Below are 18790 nucleotides of genomic sequence, written 5' to 3' on the forward strand. Positions count from 1 at the left end.
CTACCGTCTGTTGTTCCTATATAGCTAGCTAATCATAGCTTGGGCGGGAAGTGTGTAGAAAGGGCAGGCAAAGAGGAAGAGAGGATCGATGTGAGTCTTTATATATGCAAATGTGGGTATGTTGTTATGCAGGCAGGCGATTTTCCCACATGGGAGCGACGTACATGCTTTCCTGTCCTAGGTGTTCCCACCCGCTGTGTGTAGCTTGCTTGCTCACTCGACTAGGTATGTATTTTCTACACACCCCAACCCAACTTGGTAATTGCCTCTGGTGGCTCTTGATGTCTCTACCTCGGTACCTGGTCGCTCTATTCATATCTGACCTCGCCGGCAACAGCATGGCACAGCTCGACCTTGACGCCCGCCGAGAGCAAGACACTGATCCACAGCCTCTGCGTGTCACTCAATCGGTCATTCGCGGATTTGACTTCGGCGAAGAGAACCTCGCCCCTGGCTTGTTGTCGGGGTGATATATGCTGAGGTTTACGCTGGTCATCATCATCATCATCATAATGGCCCTGACCAGCCTGATCATGCACCTTCCAAAGCACCAGATCCGGCACGCCACCGCCGCGACTTTGATACTCCTGTGCCATGACCAACATGACAGTCCCCAGCGCCTGGCCCTCCCAACAGGCCACCAACTCCAAAAGGTCGTCCTTTTCAAACTCGTCCCACTTCACTCCGACAATGCATGTCCGCCTGTCATACTCCTTTTCCCACACCGCCTTCGCAATGTCCACGGCCTCGCCGTTCGAAATCTGATTGATCCGCGCCAGGATTTCAGGCATGCGGGCCGAAAAGAAACTGTCCGTGTGTAAGTCGAGCGGACAGGTCTGGTAGGCCGTTTGAAAGACGTTGGGGATATAGGGGTTGAAGAAGAGGATGTCGTGGAACAACAGCCCAAAAATGGTTCGCAGGATGCCGCCTTCGGAGTGGTAGCCTTTGTAGCCTAATACGTGGCGATAGTGGGAGAGACACATGGATTCCACCGAGACGGGAAGATTGGTGTCCAAGTGGTCGAGCCAGACTGTTTTGCCTCCAAGAGTTGGATTGCTTGGTTGATCGGGAAGAGAGGGACGTTTGATGCTGTTGTTTGCCGCTATCTCAACGTCCGTGGTCTTGTTGATGCTGTTCTTCCCACTGAAGTTGAGACTGCGTGACGGCATGTCCTCGCATGATTGCTCAATTTTGATGCCTACGACATCTCTATCCACAGCTTTCCCAAGCTTCACATGTCCAAAGTCATGCTGTTCCCGAAGCGGCACACGTAAATGCTTTTCCAGTTTCTTGACCCGCTTCTGTAGATCGTGGTGGTAAATGACATGGCACTCTTTATCTTGCAGACCCTGCTCACAAGTCTTTAGTGCGAGGCGCTTCCAGTGCTTCTTATTTGTCTCGACAGATCGACCTTCGTTAGATGTTAGAGCGTGCATGTAGTGCTCTTCCAACAGTGCTTTGCGTTGATACCACGCCCCTCTTCTCGCCGCATGGAAAAGTCGTTGATCTAGTAGCTCGTTCAATAGTTCATGCTCGCGAAGATGCTCTTTGAACCGTGCAAAGGGGTGAAGTGCCTTATGCACAATACGCGTATATACCCATGCCGGGCTGAAACGACGTAGATAAGCACCCTCTCCACTCTCATAGACGCGATCTTCCTTCCTCTGTTCCTCTGCCAACAGGGCTTTCCACCGCGGATACACCGCCTCAAAGATCGCATTGACTTCCTCCAGAGCTTTCCGACCTGGAGTGCCGTTGAATTCAAGAATGTTGTCCACCCGGAACTGCGTGCGCAGACTAGCCTCGAATTCGAGTAGAAGGGCACGCGACTCGAAAATGGTGGTCGATCGGCTCACAATGTACTCTGGGAAATTGCGGCGGGAGATTTTCGCGAGAATCAAGGTCGTGAGGCTTTTCTCCGTCCATTCCGTGCTCCGGTAAAAGACAAGGTGTACCCGTTCGAATAGCTTCAACGGGGTCAGAGAAAGCCGGATGCAACGTCCTGTCCGATCGAGTATTTTCTTTGTGAAATGCGCATCTCGATTCGTGCTCGTGAGGTTTGGTGTACTGTGGCCGCTGCTTTCCTCTCCATCGTCTTCATCATAGACGGAGTGGTTGTCTTCAGATACGGCACTTCCCGACTCCTGTGTTTCTGTCCGCTTTAATTCTTTGAACCCCAGTCCAGCTTGCCTGCCGCTGGTGCGCCGGAAATTCTGCAGCAATTCTCGTTTATTCTTGCCGTGGACTTTTGCCTCTTTTGCAATGCTCTTCAACTCATCTAAAAGCAGCAGGCTGCTGGCCTCGTCCAGTGTTTTAATGTGCTCCGACGAACATTCTGCGAAAGTAAATGCCTCACCCAAAACCGTGCCCTCGGGAGGTTCCAATTCCCCCGGATGGAGACCAGGCGCCTCGTTGACGGCAGGCAGAAGTCTCTCCTTCTGCAATTCCGCGACGGCAGCCTCCATGTCTGCAACATCGCTATAATACTGAAGGTCTTTGACTCGAAACCATTTACTGGTCTTGCGAAGGAACAGCCTGACATAAAGGTATTGCGCTTCATAGCTCAGATCTCTCCATACGCCAAAGAGGCTCAGTTCAGAATCATTGAAGAGATGTGCTTCCTCGTCTAAAACCGTGTCCAGAGCGAGATTGAATGCATCCACGTAAATGGAACTGCGTCCTCTGGTCCAAGAGCGCGATTCAAGCCTCGACAGTGCCGTATCATTGTCTCGGTGTTCGTGGTCTTTCTGCACATGTTCACTTGCCTTGTAAGCCTCGTAGGCCTCTATGGCTTCCTCGTCCGTTTTGACCGGTGGCAGAGTAGCCTCCAACTGCGTCGCCCTGGGAGGATCGGAGACTTGGTCTGCTCGTCCATGCAGGTCGTCCTCTTCGCGCTCTTCTTCCGAGTCTGCAATCTCATTCTTGATGCTCCTCTTCTGAGCGAGCTTCCCAGGAGACTCGCGCCTCGGACTGGCTGCGGTTCCGTTGGATACGGCAGCTTTCAATCGCTTCGCAGGCGGGGAAGGGAACTCGTCGCCGTCATGAAAATTGGTGGTCAAAGGGTGCGGGATTCTTGTTCCCATTAAGCGGTTGTGCATTGACGCCGACTTGGGTTCGAGGGCCATGGATACTCAAAGGTCCTCTTTCCGATTAGAAAACTCAGGAAGAAGGCATCCCCAAGAATTCAGTGCCGCTGTTAAGTGGGGAATGTGCCATTGGGGAGGAAACGCGTCAAGGCGACGCGCAGTCACGCGTTCAGCTTTGGCGCCTCTGATACAAGAGATGCGCGTCTGACAAGTAAATTTATAGCATCTGTCCAATCAACTAGTGGAATTGGGGGGGGAGCTACATACCCCTGCTACCCTCATCAACTGTGTCCTTACTCTCGGTCAGACGGTACGAGTTTCTGTCTTTGTTTGACGGCAGCAACCGATTTTTAATCGCTCGAAGCAATCGTCATTCGTAAACTTGTTCCTCTACTCTATGGTGCATTATATGAACACATGATCTCAGTCATGTCTAAAGCTCCGTGAGCAGCAGCGCATAGTGCATCTACAATCCATCTCTCACGCCCGCCATCATTGGGCCACCCGGCTACAATGGAGTTGTGCCAGTGTAGTTCCCATGCTGCGTCGAGAAGTCACCCAGCTGAGTTAGGCTCTTGACTCTACCCAGCAAAAACTCCAGCTGTCGGTACGCGGCGCCGGGCACGTACTGGGGAATCTCATGGCCCGCAAGGTCAACCGTCACCCAGGTCAATCCTCTTTCAGTGTGCGTGATGCCCATGTATCCACCACCCGCGACCAAGCCCACGGGTGTGGCGGGGATAGGCTGGTTGTTTATCTCCTGGATAACGAACCCGATCGAGGGGTTGTAGGGCACGAAGAACTTGTCAGATGGTCTCTTGGAGAAGCCTTGCGCGCCGTTCCAGGTCATGTTGTTGAGGGTCATCAGTGTCCCGTTGGTCAGAAGGAGGAAGTCCAAAAGACCGCTGCCCACGATGACGTTGTTGGTGTGTTCAATGACATGGGGAAGGGCGCTGAAAGATGATGGGGGCGATTGGTCACCCTTGGGGAACAGGTTGGGGTCACCGCAGATCACGTAGTCGGTGGGAGGGGCGTGAATGGCAGCCTGGACGTCGCTGCGGTTGAAATAGTTGTTGGGACCATTGCCGAGAGATGGGAAACCGAGCTCGTCATTCAAGAAAGGGCAGAAGTCTGTTCGTCGGCAACCATAAGGTTAGTCTGCGTTCCTTTCGCGAGCGCAACGTGAGGGAAACATCGAAAGAAGTCTCGTCCTACCTGTCAGGTGGTAAAAGTTGAGGCAAGGGTTGACGTAGATCGCGGCGTTAATGATATCCTCCCAGACAAAGCAATCTATGGCAATTGAAGTTAGTATCCAAGGACATTGATAAGTCGAAAAATCGATCGTCGGAAGATTCGCTCACCTGGGTTTGATGCGTTCACTGGTTCGTAGAATTTGCCCTTAGGTGGGAATGTCAAGGCATTTTCCATGTACTTGATGTAGCCGCACTGCTCTGCCCGCTTGTTGATCGCAGACATGAATGTATCATTAAGGCCGAAGATATTGGCATAGTTGTTCAGGTGTGTGACAGCAGGCACTGTGAGCTCCAGGGTCAGCTAAATTGACCAATGTCTATGCCAGGATGAACTTGGCCTGTACCTTCAATGAGGACGGAGCTCAGCCCTATACTGGGATCGTTGATCTGGACGCCAGCGACGTTGTAGTAATCGGTGTTGTTCTGATCAATCATATAGCTGGCAATGTAGGGAATATATTGTCCGGCGTACGACTCGCCGGTGATGTAGACCTTCCGGCCTGTCATGTTGAACGTGGTCATGAAGTTTTTCCAGAAGCCGGCAAATTGTCTACCAACATCAACCTCGTTGTTGATCTTGGCTGGAGCTCCCGGTGCTGCAGGGGAAAACCCCGTGCCAATCGGTTGGTCAACATATACCATATTGGTAAGATTCACAAAGGAGAAGGGGTTCGGTAGTGGAGCGTAAGTCCCGGACTGCCAAAGGAAGGGGCCATGTTCTTGTAGAAGCCCGTCGAGTGAGCTGCATCCCGGTCCGCCGTTCAACCAGATAGTGATCTCGTCCGACGCCGCTGGGTTGTCCGAGGGGAAGAACCAAAAGAACAGCTGGTTTTGGTTCGAGCTATTTCCATCAATGGGCAGCGTGCCGGCATAAGACTCGCCAACGTCGAAGTTGACCATTGGGATCCCGGTGCCATTGACAGCAAACTCTGTCCTTGTCAGTTCCGCTCCTCCTGTGGCATCTGGAGTATCAAAACCCGGGATACTCACTTTCGGTCTGAGGCGTCAAGTAGCTGGACTGTTGTCGTTTCGAGAGCGTCGAGAAGGATGGGCGCTCTTGTGGTGCAGCAGGAGCTCTCTTCGCAACTCTCTGCGCGGCCCACTTGTGTGGATTCTCAACAACCTGCGCAAAAACGCCAGCCGCCAGCGACGCGGTCAGAAGGGCAATGCAATACATAGTGACCGGATGCTCGCACGAGAGGGGAGAAGAGACGGAACGGCAGACACGCGGCGACCGCGACGCAGAAGAGTATTTATGGGACACATGTCAAGCTGCGGGACTTACCTTGAGCTACCTTGCACAGCAGATCTTCTCGCTACGACGGGCAAGCTGTCGCATGACGCAGGAGCACCATAGGCAGCAGCGAGATAGGAAGGTTGCATTTCTCAGTGCAGACGGCGTTTGGCTCAAGGTTGGGACGATCAAAAATGCTTGATAAAGCTTCATCCTGCTCGTTTGTGGGGGAGATGTGGATGCTCGGGGGACAATCATTGCCTTTTGCAGCAGGTCGAAGGATTTCACGCCTCATGCCTTGGGGGGTGCAGAGGAGGATTGTGCCGAGGGATGTAACTCGAGTATAGACAATATGTGGATTGCCTCCTCGAAGCTAATGGTTGCTAGTAGGTAGGGATGCCAGGTAATGGACTGGCCCTGACATCGTCGTAATCGAGCTGTGAATGGGTGGACGGGAGCCGCCGATCAATGCATATCGAGATTCACCAGGCGGAAATCCTCCGGATGGATACGTAAAAGCAAGCTAGTCCGATGCAACCTGGGAATTGGCTTCTTCTCGAAGCACAGAAGAGAAGAGAAAAAAGGACAGAGAGCAAAGAGCAGAAAGCAAAAAGCAGCTTCATCAACGAGGTTGACAGCGGAGTTTGACATTGGCAAATGATGATGGACTCGGACGGCTATAATCTTACAAGGAATATTTGGCCCTCTTTGCCTGGTACCTATCCTTGTACCTAAGTATCCTACAGGCCTCTGATCCTGTTTTCCTTCCCTCACGACCCTCCTACACCGACGTACAGCCAATCGGACGAAAAAGAGCCATGGTTCCTGTTCCTTCTCGCCTTCTTCCATCCGGCCCTATCCGTCCGCTGGTCCCCAAGGCACCTGTACTTTTGTCGCATTGAGATTGCGAATTCCTGGCCCGAACCATCAATCAATCAATGAATGGACAAACGCTAAGACTCGTCGAGAGCATTCATCCAAATTACACTAGATAACTGTCGAGGTGGAGTTCCATTCATGGGGGTATACAACATACACACACTCACTGCCTAAAAAAACCACAAAGATAACAGTGTATTGCTTCAAAATCGCCTTTCCTACTTTTGCACCTGAATCTCCTCACACTTTGTTCAACATTGCTTTGTCCATATCCGTGCCCGGGGCTGGCGAAATGCCGCTTCCCGAATCCGAGCCCTCTTTGCCATCGATTACATTTTCTTCTCTTCCAAGCATCATGTGCTGGATGTTGACCTTCGGTCCCGTAAACCACTTGTGCGCGTCCACCACCCACCAGACCAGAACAAGCAGCATCGGCCCACCCCACACCAAACAGGTCCAGTTCATGAGTGAAGCGTCCAGATCCGAGCCCGTCACGCTGGGAAGGCAGAGAATGGGAATCATCAGTGAGGTGAAGCAGGTCGACGCTACACCAATAGGGTAGGAGAATTTGCCAAGATGCCATGGTCCGCGACGGAAACGGTTGCCCACGAAGAAGGTTCGAATGGTGATAGGAATGGTGAAGGCCACGAATGCTGCAATGGCGCCGACGCTGAAGATGGCACCGATGGATGCCTCGCCCCCAAAGAGGAGCAGAGTCAGAAGAATACCCACAGCGCAATTCAACCACACAGCATTGACCGGAGTCTTTGTTGTAGGGTTGACTTGTTTCCACAGGTTGGAGAAGGGGAAGCAATTGTCACGGGCGTACGCAAAGGTGACTCGTGATGCCGCGATCATGCAACCCTGGCCCATGGAGAAACCGCAGATAATGGTCATCGAAAGCAGGGCCAGAGCGGTGTTCCTAGGCAGGATTTGCATGAGGTAAGACGCCCAAGGTTGGCCGATATCCGAATTCAGGACGTCATCGATACTGATCACGGTATAAGCCACGACCAACTGCAAAAACCAACCCATGACACCGCCAATCCCTGAAGTCAGGACGATGGCCCGAGGACTCGCAATGTTTGCGTTGCTGCATTCCTCAGCTAGATGGAAAGGCGCATCATATCCCGACATGGTCCAGATAACGGCGATGAAAGACATGAGGAGAGCGACACCATTGGGAAAGTCTGTTCCCTCGTAGAAGTTGCCCCAGACTGTGCTGCTCTTGGCGAAACGCGGCAACCCCTGAGACTCACGGGTGGTGGCCGCCGGAATCGTGATGATGGTGATGACCAATGCAATGATGTTGAAGGTGCTGCCGTATGAGTTGAAGGTGGCAATCCAGCGGGTAGGCATGGACGAGATGCATGCATGAATAATCATAATCAGAGTGGTCAGGAGAAACACTTGGTAATTCTGGGGGACATAGTCGGGATTGGTGATGGATCCAGCGGCCAGGATCATCGAAGCCAACGCATAGTCGACGGAAGGGGCGCCTGTGACTTGGACCAGCCAATTCGACCAACCAGTGATCCAGGCAGCTAGAGGGCCATATCCCGGAGGAGCCAGCACCGCCGCGGCGTAGTAGAGACCACCCGATGTAGGCATGGACGAACACAGCTCAGCTATATTTTGTCAGCATAGCACCTCAGGAGTCTTCCTTCAGGGAACCAAATCAGAGACATACCCATGCCCATGGCGACACATTGGATGAATGCCATGGCAATCAGCCAGCCCCAGACCATACCGGGCGTTCCAGCGTAACCCATGCCATAATAGAGAGTGGAGGCGAAGGACGGAAGCAAGCCTAGGACAGCAAAAGAGACACAGAATGACGTCCATAATGAGAATTCACGCTTGAATTCTGGACTGTGTATGTGTTAGTATCCGATTTTCACACCGGGTCCAGAAGCTTTGGAGACATACACGTAACCAAGAGCAGCCAGAACCTCCTCATCGGCTGTCAACTCTCGGTCAAACATGGGAACTTCGCCGCCCGCAAGCACGGATGTCACAGGTTCTTCCGCAACCGACTTGCGATGTCCTCCCTGTGAGGCGACACTCAAATTCCGGTCTGCACTCATGACGGCGCCGGGGATCGTGGGTATGGTTATACGGCGGAAGTGGAAGTTGTATGCATGTACAATGACGTCCTGTACCAGACTCAGGTCGAGGTATTTGAAAGCGCTTCGTAGGTAGGCTGCGTGAGGAACAGATGCTTTCAGCAAGCGACGCAGCTGAGGAGGAATATAGATGAGCAGCAAACACGAAGGATGAGACTTGGAACGAGAGGCAAGCCGTCCGTATTCATAGCAGAAATCCAGCGGAGGGGTTATGATCAAGTCATGCATCCCATCGCCAGCTAGGGAACAGAAAAAAGCAGAGCGAGGCAGGCGAGCCTCTCACAGCGGTCGAAATTGCGCAGGGACTCGAGACTCGAAGCAAAGGGCATGAATTGGCCTCCGAGAAGCAACGGCTAGGCCTTGATCGGGTAACTTGATGCTGGTTATCGGCGGTGTGGAGACTTTCTCCAGAGCCCAGGATGGGCCATGACGAGGTGTGGCAGCCATGGCGGCGCATGGAGAGATTTTAATGAGCGAGCTGAATGGCTGGTGAAGGGCGAGGTAGAGATAAGACCAGGTGGAAGAGGAGCAAGAGGGGACCAAGAGGGGACCAAGAGGAGACGAGAGAAAGCCAAGAGAGGGGGGCGAGTTGTGGAGGGCGCGACTACTGCCCACTAATACCGCCAATGCCCAGCGAGACAAGCCCGGGAGGCACCAAGAAGTTGTTCGGCGGTGGGCGTCTCCGACGTCGCTAAAGCCTAAAAGGACCTGTGGTAGGCGAGCCTCAACACCCTCTCGGCCACTAGAAACCATTATCGCCATGGATGGGGGTCTCTGCGCAGATTGTCACGGCATCATAGCGTCCTAAAGGGCCCCTGGTATGTAATTCGCAGGTATGATTGCCACGCGACAATCGATGTCCGGAGTAACTATCTCACTGTCTTGCCTCGATGTACTTGTTAGTATCTTCCCAATATCAAATTAATATCATTGCTTCCGTCTTCCCAAGATTCTAGGTATTCCCACTTCTCCTTATCGTGCTGTGATTATGTGTTGTGCTTACTTCATACCATCTCGACGAGGAATTCTTCTGGAACACTCAGCACCATAATCATCCTCCCTGCAGCCCACTGAACGGTCAATCCGGATATCGGACGCAGTTACTCAAAGGTACTTCTACTCCGTACATCCATGTCCCCTCCCCCCGATAAAGCTCCCGTCAGAGATGTTTCTGCTCTTTTTTTGCGTCTATGATAAGCTCCCTCCGTGCCATCCGGTCTCCATGTCCGTGCCTTTTTCACCCTCCTCCGATAATTCGGCCTTTTCCATCCCTGCTTCACTTGAATCATATTTCGGGCTCTGTCGGCTGGCCCCAAGTGAACCTCGCGACGAGGCAGACTACTGTATGTATGTTCCAGGGGTGTGCCGCATCGCCCTGCCCCATCGGGAAAAAGAGTATCTACATCTCCATGTTTCGCCAACATCGCTCCTTGGCTACCGCTACAATCATTGGCTACCCCTATGTGATATGCTTCAGTATATCATGATGGCGTGTGACAGGGCCATCTGTCTATTATGTGTCTCGTCGTAAATTGCTTCTTTGCGAACGGACATCGACGCCCTACTCCTCGCTGCCAGTTACTCTTGTCGGTCACCGGGGTTGACCATCCGCTCCATCATCATCCACAACTCCAGATATCTTCCTGCAGATCCTTCTTGCCTCCTCCGGCATCGTCTTCCAAAGGACCTGCCGAACTTCTTTTCCCACCTGCTCCACGGCATCCATTGCCCAAAGCACATCGAGATGTTCGTACTCCTCGATCACCTTGCTGTGGACCACCTGCACGAACGGTTCGCGTCCACGTTCAAACCTTTTCAGGAGTCTCCGGCCATCGACGAGATCGTCACTTCCAGCAACCCATAATGCCAGCGGAGGAACATGCTCGTCGTACCATGCAGTTCTGCCTCGGTCGTACCCGTCGGACATGGGGCGCTCTGGGCTTTCCTCTTCTTCTGCTTCTTCACTATCCTCCACAGCTTCCGACCTTCCCTCTTCCCGTGTGGCTAAGATGCACTTTTGCTTTGCAAAGCACTCTCGACCCAGCCACCATCTCATGCTCTCCGCACTCACGTAGACGGGTGAGAATTGAAAGAGTCGATCCCGAAGACCTCGATCCCATCGTGTGTCCGTCCAGTCAAAGAGGAATGAGAAGACCCGGTAGCCCATGGCACCGTAAAGTTTGCCGGGCAACGTGCGGTGCATAACCATCATTAGTGGGATGAAGCTGTGTATGCCGAAGAAGACCCTGAACATCGACGGTGAGATCACTCGCATGAACTTGAAATACATCTTCCCGATCAAGGGGCCCGCGTACACTGCAGGGGCAAGAGCGCAGAAGACACTGATCTTGTCCCCCAAATCCGGTCGCTGCTCTTTCGCCAACGCTACGAATGCCTCCGTCGTACCTTGGCTGTGACACACCAACCCGAGCTTCTCAAACCCTGTCTCCTCAAGAACTCGAGACACGAACGCAGGAAGGTCCATCACCCCCATCTGCCGAATATTCCAAGTCCACATTCGTGGATCGTGATGCTGGAGCAGACTGTGTTCGGGAGTGAAGCCGCAACGGTTGTTTCCTAACCATACATCGTACCCCGACTTGCAAAGAAGGAAGGCCAAACTGTCGTCATCATTCGCACAATAAGCACCGGCGCTCTGCAGGAGCCCATGCACGAGTAACACGGGGTATCTTCTGTTTCCATCAGCGTACTGCTTTTGCATGTACTGATGGGGGCCATCTTTTGGATCTCTGAAGACGACAGGCTCGTCGGGTTGTCGCACCACGTCCGGACCGGGTGTATATTCTGCAGGATTGTAGATATGCCACAGTGACAGGATGAACCCGTCTTCTGTGTGTACTTTGTACTCTTCTGCATCTAGACCCACTCGTCGTGCGTAGTACCTGATGTCGCAGGCTAGCTTGTCAGGTCCTCCCTCAAGCGGCACATATGGCCCTTCTGAGGAAGCCGGCGACTTTGTTGTACCATTTGGCCGAGCCACGCCTTCATTACTCGTACGCCTTTGCCATTCCTTCTCTTGCTCCAGGCGTATGGCTGAACGTCTTCTTTCTTCGTCATAGAATGGTCGCTGTTTGTACGGATCACGAAAAGTGAACCAGAGCCAAGCATAGTTGACAAAGTGAGGTATTGACGTAAATAACGCTCCTAGCACGATGACAGCAAGAAAGGCCGTTGAAAGCAAAGCCGATGTCGTTCGGAGTATTACACACTGAAGGTCTCGTAGTAATGACGGAGGCCCATAAAGTGGCAATGGAGGAAACAAGGGGTGGGTATGCAAGACCGGAATTGCTTCGTCTAATCGGCTGAATTCGCTCTCCTTGTCATCTTTCGCCCACTCGTTCCGATCAACTGCTCCAAGCCCAGCCGTCTGCCTGTCGAATCGGCTTAACCCTCGCGGTAGTCCCGGACGATATGGTCGACCTTCAGATCGACTCTTCAACAAGTTGATCTTATGTGCTTCCTGGATGGGGACAGCCGGCAATCTGTTGCCATCCGCGGTCTCGATGACCGGGTCCAGTGGAGTGATGAACTTGGCTTCAACGGCGTGACCATGACCATCGCCGTCTTCAGTTGTCCGTGATGAGGATTCGAGCGATAGCTTTTCGGCCTGTTGCTCATAATCGACGGCCGCATGAGCGCGAGTTCGCAGCTCAGTCTGCAACATCTAGGGTCTCTAAAACTCGCGAAGCGATCAGTTGTTGCTGGTGCGCTAACTGTTGATGTCATAGATATCTAGTAATAGACCGAACCAACGATATACTAGCTCTCCAAAAGAAAAGGGGGGGGCGACTTCGGGACTCTAATCCTAAGGAGACCAAGTGAGTGAATGCGAGAAAAGAGAGGGAGTGGGAAGAGTGACTTGTCTATCGATACAAGGGAAGTTTGTCTCATAAACGATAGAAGGCGCATCCAAACCTTACAAACCTGAGCCTTCCAAGGCAAATTTGCGCTGCAATTATCATTGGTTGAATCTTGCTCCCGTATTTAGAGAACCTGTCGATCGCAGAGACGAAGTCGATATTGCAAGGAAATGAAGGAGTGCTGAATCCGATCTACGATGTCATTGCTTGTCCAAGCGGATTATCGACATCATAGGCGCGTGTTGGGTTGAGCCAACAGGGAAAAGCTTGACAGTCTCATTGCGCCACACCTGGCTGGCGAAACGGACAGCTGCCGAGCCACTCGTGACGTTGTGCAGGTCGTGCAAGCTTTCACAGGCGAAACTCCGATGCAAATCGTAGGTACATCGGCTTGTTTATCAGAGGGATGTCTCATGACATATCATTGATCACAAGTTGTTCAAGTACTTGGTAGTATGTACTTGGTAGGGGATCAGCACAGGAAGAAAAAGAGCACTGCACATCCATGGCAAATGTTTCACCCTATCAATTCTGCGGAACCAAACGAGCCCTGAAGAGCATTTCGCTCCGACTTTCTTGGCGACCAACAGACGAGGGAAGCGAGGGAGGTTTGTCCTTTTCTTGGCAGCACTTCCGCTGAAGACAAACCCAAAGGCTGTGGGAAGGTGCTCGGATGAAGGAGCGCAGAGCAGCGGTCACGATTTCTGACTCGAGACGAGGCCAAAGCTGAACTTAGATGCCAGTATCAAACCACAAGCTACACTGAGATTTGCTCGCGGCACCAACACAAGTCGCCCACCATGCTCTTCTTCAGGTACTCCCCCCATGCCACTCTCCCCCCTGTGCGCCCACACAGGCCACTTGCGGCTAACAGAGGAATGAATAGTTTCTTCAAAACCCTGACCCAACAAACCGTCACAGTCGAGCTCAAAAACGACATCTCTATCCGCGGCACCTTGAAATCCGTCGATCAGTACTTGAACATCAAGCTCGACGACATCACGGTCCTGGATGAACTGAAATACCCGCACTTGTCCTCCGTGAAGAATATCTTTATAAGAGGCTCGGTGGTGCGGTACGTGCACCTGCCGCCCGACAAGGTCGACAGGGGACTCTTGGAGGATGCGTGTCGGAGAGAAGCCATGAGTCAGAAGGGCAAAGGTACTTGAATGACAGGCACGACGAAGGCATAAAAACAGTGAACTGGCTGCAAAATACTCTTAGAATGGGCCACAACCAAATGGAAAAACTAAAATGGAAGGGATTGCCAGGACCGGTTGTTCCACTGACAGGGTCTTTACGACGTGCTCACGGTTCGGCTGGGACAGCCGGGAACAGTGAGGACCAAGGGGAGAGATGGACCGCTAATCTCACACTCGTATGCCGCGTGTTGGAGCTGATTCCATCACCTGCGAAGCCATCGAGAAGTTGCAAGGGACATTGCCGGCGATCACTCCACAGGGATGAGCTATCTATGGGAATGTTCTGGCAGAATCACTCCCCAATCGCAGTGCACCATTCGGGTACGAAGACAGAGTGCCTCCCTGGCAATTGATTGTGTTGGATCAAACGAGGGTTCCAAAGCACCGACTTCTGGCTTGTTGATGGGGTTAGCTATCTGCTACAGAGAAATATGGTTTTACTGCTATCCATGAATGGTCGGCCACACGAATAACAATTACAATAGCCTCGTAGGTTTATGCGCATTTCTCGGGTCGCTAACTGTGACCGTTACAGCCACCCAACAGCCGACAACGTTCATCTGCACGTCGAATTTGATATTCATCAATCGTTCTTTTATACTCCGTAACTCAACTGCCCATCTCCGCTCCCCCAACCGTCGGCCCCAGCCTGGACCGTAAACAAACCATTCTTCCTCTTTTCCACCTCCCACTTCTCAATCCACGCCTTCATTTTCTCTCTGGTCCTCGCACTGCCCACATTCACCGTTGGCACGATCCGGTTAATCCTCAGTGCGCAGCAAAACATGGTCAACTCCCGAAAGGAGCTGTGCTCTGAATACGGGACTCCAAAACAATTGGATTCCCGGGTGCTTCCGCGCTGAGGAGCCAGGTCATGCATCGTGTATCGTGTTTTCCAGCCGTCGGAATGCAGGACGGTATTGACGGGGGGGTTCTCAGTGAAGCGTGATGTTGGAGGACGATAGGACCAGCCTGTTGGTCGAAAGCCGACTACCCGGGCAAAGTGGCCTTTATAGGTCATCATGTAGTCGCGAAGTGTTTCGGCTCGGATCTCCATTAACGTTTGCATGTGGACCTGTGCTTCGAGCGGGTTGTTGGTCAGTCGAGCGTTGAGTTCGGGATCTTCGAGACATAAGCAGATGCGCATCTTTGAGGCAGGAGCATAGATCTTGGAGTTCAGCGCTTTGGCGATTCCTAAGCAGATCCGCTCCTTGCCAATTGAATAGGTGCCGATGACGACGAGAAGACGGCCTCTCATTTTTGGTTTCGTCTCTGCCTCCCCATCATTTGTCTTGATGATATTGGTTTCGCCCTGTTCCAGAAACTTCTTCATCGCACTACCGGCGCGGTTGGCTTTGACTTTCTCCCAACCGTCGTTCTCATCCACAATCTCCTTTGATAGACTAACACACATCTGAGCACAAGCGTCGATGACGTCGTGTTGGCTGGGAAATGCGTACTTTGGGGTCAGATATGTCGTGTCCAGGTAGCAGGTGTCAATGACTTGCTGCTTTGCCAGACCGCTAACGCTGTCAACAACATCAGGGCGTAGAAGGGGATGAGCGACATGCGCAGGGCAAGCCCGAAAGTCACCACAATGGAGAATTCGAGTCAGTTTCGGAGATCCATCTTTATTCTTACCCATGACCTTTTCGAAGAGGTAGAGCGACGAGCCAGGGCAATGGTTGGCAGGAATCATGGTGACGAAGACTCCTTTTGTATTCGGGATCTCGACCTTTTTCTCAAATTCGAGGGGAACTACCCATTCTGGATCGACCTTCAGCTGCGCAATCATAAGGTTGCAGGTGACTTTGCTGGCGTAGATTGGACCATGGCACCACGAGGACGTGAGACCTATGTAGTGGTCACTGTGGAAATGACTGAGAAAGTACGCATTCTGATTTTCAACCTTGCCGTACCGAAAGGCGTCGACACAGATGTAAAAGCCAGGCATGATTTTATAAAAGGGGCAAGTCCGCTGATATGCCGGTTTCCCACGAGACTGAGCCTCATGGGCAGCGGCTTCAGCCCATGCAGCGTCTTCTGCATGACCAGACATGAGCCTAGCAAAGGCGGAGCCTCCTTTTGCATTTTTCGACACGGCAAAAGGATTTGATTGGGCAGGGCGAGCAATTGCTGCGCGCTGAAAGCGTTTCGAGGCAGGAGCGGCTGCACCGGGTTCGCTGAAGGCGCCAGCATCGGTCGCTGTCTTAAATTCGAACTCTTTTGGCAGTGGATCGGCATTGCCATCAAGGCAGGCATTGACATGAGCCGACGCCCGAGTTTCGGATAATCCTCTCATGCTCCCATTACATATTGGACAGACAGAAACTCCATGAGTTTCCTCGGCCTCGACCTGGACATCATCTTCGACAGCACTCCGAGAGGTCCTAATGCTTTCAGTCTCCGACTTTGAGTCCTCGTCGTCAAATTCCATCCCCATCTCTCGTTGCTCCTCCATCCATCTGCGCTCCATGTATTCTTCCCCTCCTTCAAAGAATTCGTCGTTCTCAAAGTCGTCGTCACCGAATTCTCCAGGCTCGAAAACGCTTGTGGCTTCACGCGTCAAGAGTGGGACATCCCTTCCAGAGATTTTTGGATCTTCATACCTATCTTGGTCCTCGGAATGGATTCTCCTGGAAGCAGTGCTCGAGTCAGGTTGCCTGGGGGGAAATTTTGTCGCACCGGATCCTGCATCGACGTCAATGTCGCCCAAAGACTCCATGTTCCCAGTGTCTCGTACTTTATCCGTGTTATCGGCGTCATTGGGAGCGCTATTGATGGCTGCAGTCCAATCATTATCTTCCTCGTCGCTCGAGTCGTCCAGGAATCCGCCTCTGTACTTCTTGGGTGGTTTTATTAGCTCTGTATTCCCGTTCTGTGGGTTCTGTTTATTCATGGCCTCGCCAGCGTAGCCCTCAAGTCCAGGCGAAGGTGTGCGAACAATGTCTTCGAAGTCGTCCTCGTCGTTGATCCGCCTCTTCTTGACAGACCCGCCGTCTTCGTGGAATCGTGTCTCTTCATCCAGCCTAGGCTCTTGAACACTCCGTTGTACGTCCTTGAAGAACAGCGGAGGAGGAGTACTTGCATTTGGTCCATTCAGATTATTCCTGTCCGACTTTGCAAAGAAGTTGAGGATGCTCTGATTCTGACCAGACCCCGCCTTCTTCCCTGAAGGGATCTTGGAGGCGGGCTGGCGACCAGCGGCTGGAGTCTTGGACATTGGAGATCGCTTCTTTGTGGAGGGGTCTGCAGCCTCTTTTGCGTAGGCGGCGGGCAATGAGAAGTAAGGACTCGATTGGGGCCCTGAAACGGGCGGAGAGGGAGCGCGGCCAACGTAGGGCAGGATTCGCTCATCTATTGGGAGAGATGCATTTTGTCGAGGGTTGCGAAACATGTTTGCAGGATTGGATGCGCCACTGGAGGAGCAGGAACCATCTTTCCGCGATGATGGAAGGTTGAAAAAGTAAATGGCGGTCCTTGTGTTAGCAAGCAGTCAATCTACCGCGATGTGTTCAGTATTAAGTTGGGTGTCGAGGGTGTTTTTTTTAACTCCAGGCGGCAATTGGACTCATGACGCGCTCTATACCGAATACAAGCTGCCCACAACCCCCCACCTTTTTGCCTACTCTCTCCTGCTACAATAATTCTAATGAAATTGGATTGTGCCGTCGACATCTTGGGTTCGAGATTGTATTCTCAGAGCTCATCATGGGACAATTGGCAAAGTAGTTGAACTACAGTGCGGTTTGTGGCGCAACGACACGCGAATTCACGTGCACCGCTCAGCTCGCCAAAAACTACCCTACCAACTACCAATCTCGCCTACCGCGAAAGCACCCGGTGACGCGACGTCCTTATAATCGGAGAAACGATGTCATTGCTCTCTGCCCTTTTTTTCTGATCCTCTTCCGCGGGCCACCTGAGTCTGCCACCACAACTTGCTCACCGCTGTAGAGCGGCTTGCAGGCAGCCAGTCCAGGGCGCATGTCGGCGGAGATCGAGCGTCTCAAGGACGAGGTAAGTCGAGATCCTGTGTCCCTCTGTACAGGGCAACCTACGCTTCACTTGATCGATTTGCTTATCTTTTCTCTTTTACTCCAGGGCACGAGACAGCAAGTCGTAATTGCCGGTGGTATCGCAGGCCTCGTGTCCAGATTCGTCATCGCTCCTTTGGACGTTGTCAAAATTCGGCTCCAGCTTCAGCCCCATTCGCTCTCCGACCCATTATCATGCGATGGCATCAAAGGCCCGATCTATAAGGGCGTCTTTTCTACCCTGCGCGCAATCGTGAGAGATGAGGGTATTCGAGCGCTGTGGAAGGGGAATATTCCCGCCGAACTCATGTATATCACTTATGGCGGCGTTCAATTTACGGCCTATCGCTCCCTTACTCAAGCTCAGGCTATGCTTCCGACGCGTCCGCCGCCATCGCTGGAATCCTTCATCAGCGGTGCTGGAGCAGGCGCCGCCGCAACTTCAATCACTTACCCGTTGGATCTTCTCCGGACACGATTTGCTGCCCAGGGCCCAGAGAAGATTTATTCAGGGCTCGCCAACTCCGTTCAGGACATTATTCGACGCGAGGGACCCAGCGGCTTCTTCCGGGGTCTCAGCGCTGCCCTGGGTCAGATCGTGCCTTACATGGGCCTCTTCTTCATGAGCTACGAATTCCTCCATCAATATATAGGGGGCAAAACCTTACCCTTTGGATCCGGTGATGCCACCGCTGGTGTATTTGCCAGTGTTTTTGCAAAGACCGCTGTTTTCCCGCTGGATCTGGTCAGAAAGAGACTGCAGGTCCAGGGGCCGACGAGAAGCAGGTATATCCACACGAATATTCCTGAGTATACCGGCGTTGTTCGTGCTTTAGCGACCATTTGGAGGAAGGAGGGGTATCGCGGCTGGTACCGAGGACTGACTGTCAGTTTGATCAAGGCAAGTCTTTTTCTCTCCCTGATCAGTGTCTGTATCCGCGTGTTGACACTTGGTATGCAGGCCGCTCCAGCATCAGCCGTCACAATGTGGACGTATGAGCGTGTAATGCATTCACTGGTTCACTCAGATAGGAACGATGAGATGTGGGAAACTTATACCGGCTACGATGATGATTACGATGACTAAATCTT

At 52.5% G+C, this 18790-nt stretch overlaps 7 protein-coding genes across 7 annotated transcripts; 2 read left to right on the top strand and 5 right to left on the bottom strand.

Moving 5' to 3' along the window:
* Positions 1–308: 308 nt before the first annotated feature.
* Positions 309–3125, bottom strand: A1O5_02299 (uncharacterized protein; the record flags this gene model as incomplete). The annotated part of the gene is made up of 1 exon (XM_007742915.1): positions 309–3125. The coding sequence occupies one exon, from the start codon at positions 3123–3125 to the stop codon at positions 309–311; it is 2817 nt and encodes a 938-aa protein (XP_007741105.1).
* A 469-nt stretch (positions 3126–3594) lies between these two features.
* Positions 3595–5516, bottom strand: A1O5_02300 (carboxypeptidase; the record flags this gene model as incomplete). Its single annotated transcript, XM_007742916.1, has 5 exons — positions 3595–4217; positions 4302–4376; positions 4448–4621; positions 4684–5268; positions 5330–5516. 5 exons carry the CDS (start codon positions 5514–5516, stop codon positions 3595–3597), a joined length of 1644 nt encoding a protein of 547 aa, XP_007741106.1.
* Positions 5517–6692: 1176 nt separating this feature from the next.
* A1O5_02301 (uncharacterized protein) lies at positions 6693–8539 on the bottom strand (the record flags this gene model as incomplete). Its single annotated transcript, XM_007742917.1, has 3 exons — positions 6693–8080; positions 8143–8324; positions 8382–8539. The coding sequence occupies 3 exons, from the start codon at positions 8537–8539 to the stop codon at positions 6693–6695; spliced, it is 1728 nt and encodes a 575-aa protein (XP_007741107.1).
* A 1630-nt stretch (positions 8540–10169) lies between these two features.
* On the bottom strand, positions 10170–12263 carry A1O5_02302 (uncharacterized protein; the record flags this gene model as incomplete). Its single annotated transcript, XM_007742918.1, has 1 exon — positions 10170–12263. The coding sequence occupies one exon, from the start codon at positions 12261–12263 to the stop codon at positions 10170–10172; it is 2094 nt and encodes a 697-aa protein (XP_007741108.1).
* Positions 12264–13337: 1074 nt separating this feature from the next.
* A1O5_02303 (U6 snRNA-associated Sm-like protein LSm2) lies at positions 13338–13628 on the top strand (the record flags this gene model as incomplete). Its single annotated transcript, XM_007742919.1, has 1 exon — positions 13338–13628. One exon carries the CDS (start codon positions 13338–13340, stop codon positions 13626–13628), a length of 291 nt encoding a protein of 96 aa, XP_007741109.1.
* A 628-nt stretch (positions 13629–14256) lies between these two features.
* A1O5_02304 (uncharacterized protein) lies at positions 14257–17058 on the bottom strand (the record flags this gene model as incomplete). Its single annotated transcript, XM_007742920.1, has 1 exon — positions 14257–17058. The coding sequence occupies one exon, from the start codon at positions 17056–17058 to the stop codon at positions 14257–14259; it is 2802 nt and encodes a 933-aa protein (XP_007741110.1).
* Positions 17059–17648: 590 nt separating this feature from the next.
* A1O5_02305 (mitochondrial thiamine pyrophosphate carrier 1) lies at positions 17649–18785 on the top strand (the record flags this gene model as incomplete). The annotated part of the gene is made up of 2 exons (XM_007742921.1): positions 17649–17681; positions 17766–18785. 2 exons carry the CDS (start codon positions 17649–17651, stop codon positions 18783–18785), a joined length of 1053 nt encoding a protein of 350 aa, XP_007741111.1.
* Positions 18786–18790: the final 5 nt, after the last annotated feature.

The sequence above is a fragment of the Cladophialophora psammophila genome (genome assembly GCF_000585535.1).
Source record: "Cladophialophora psammophila CBS 110553 chromosome Unknown aczJe-supercont1.3, whole genome shotgun sequence".
NCBI classification, from domain to species: Eukaryota; Fungi; Ascomycota; class Eurotiomycetes; order Chaetothyriales; family Herpotrichiellaceae; genus Cladophialophora; species Cladophialophora psammophila.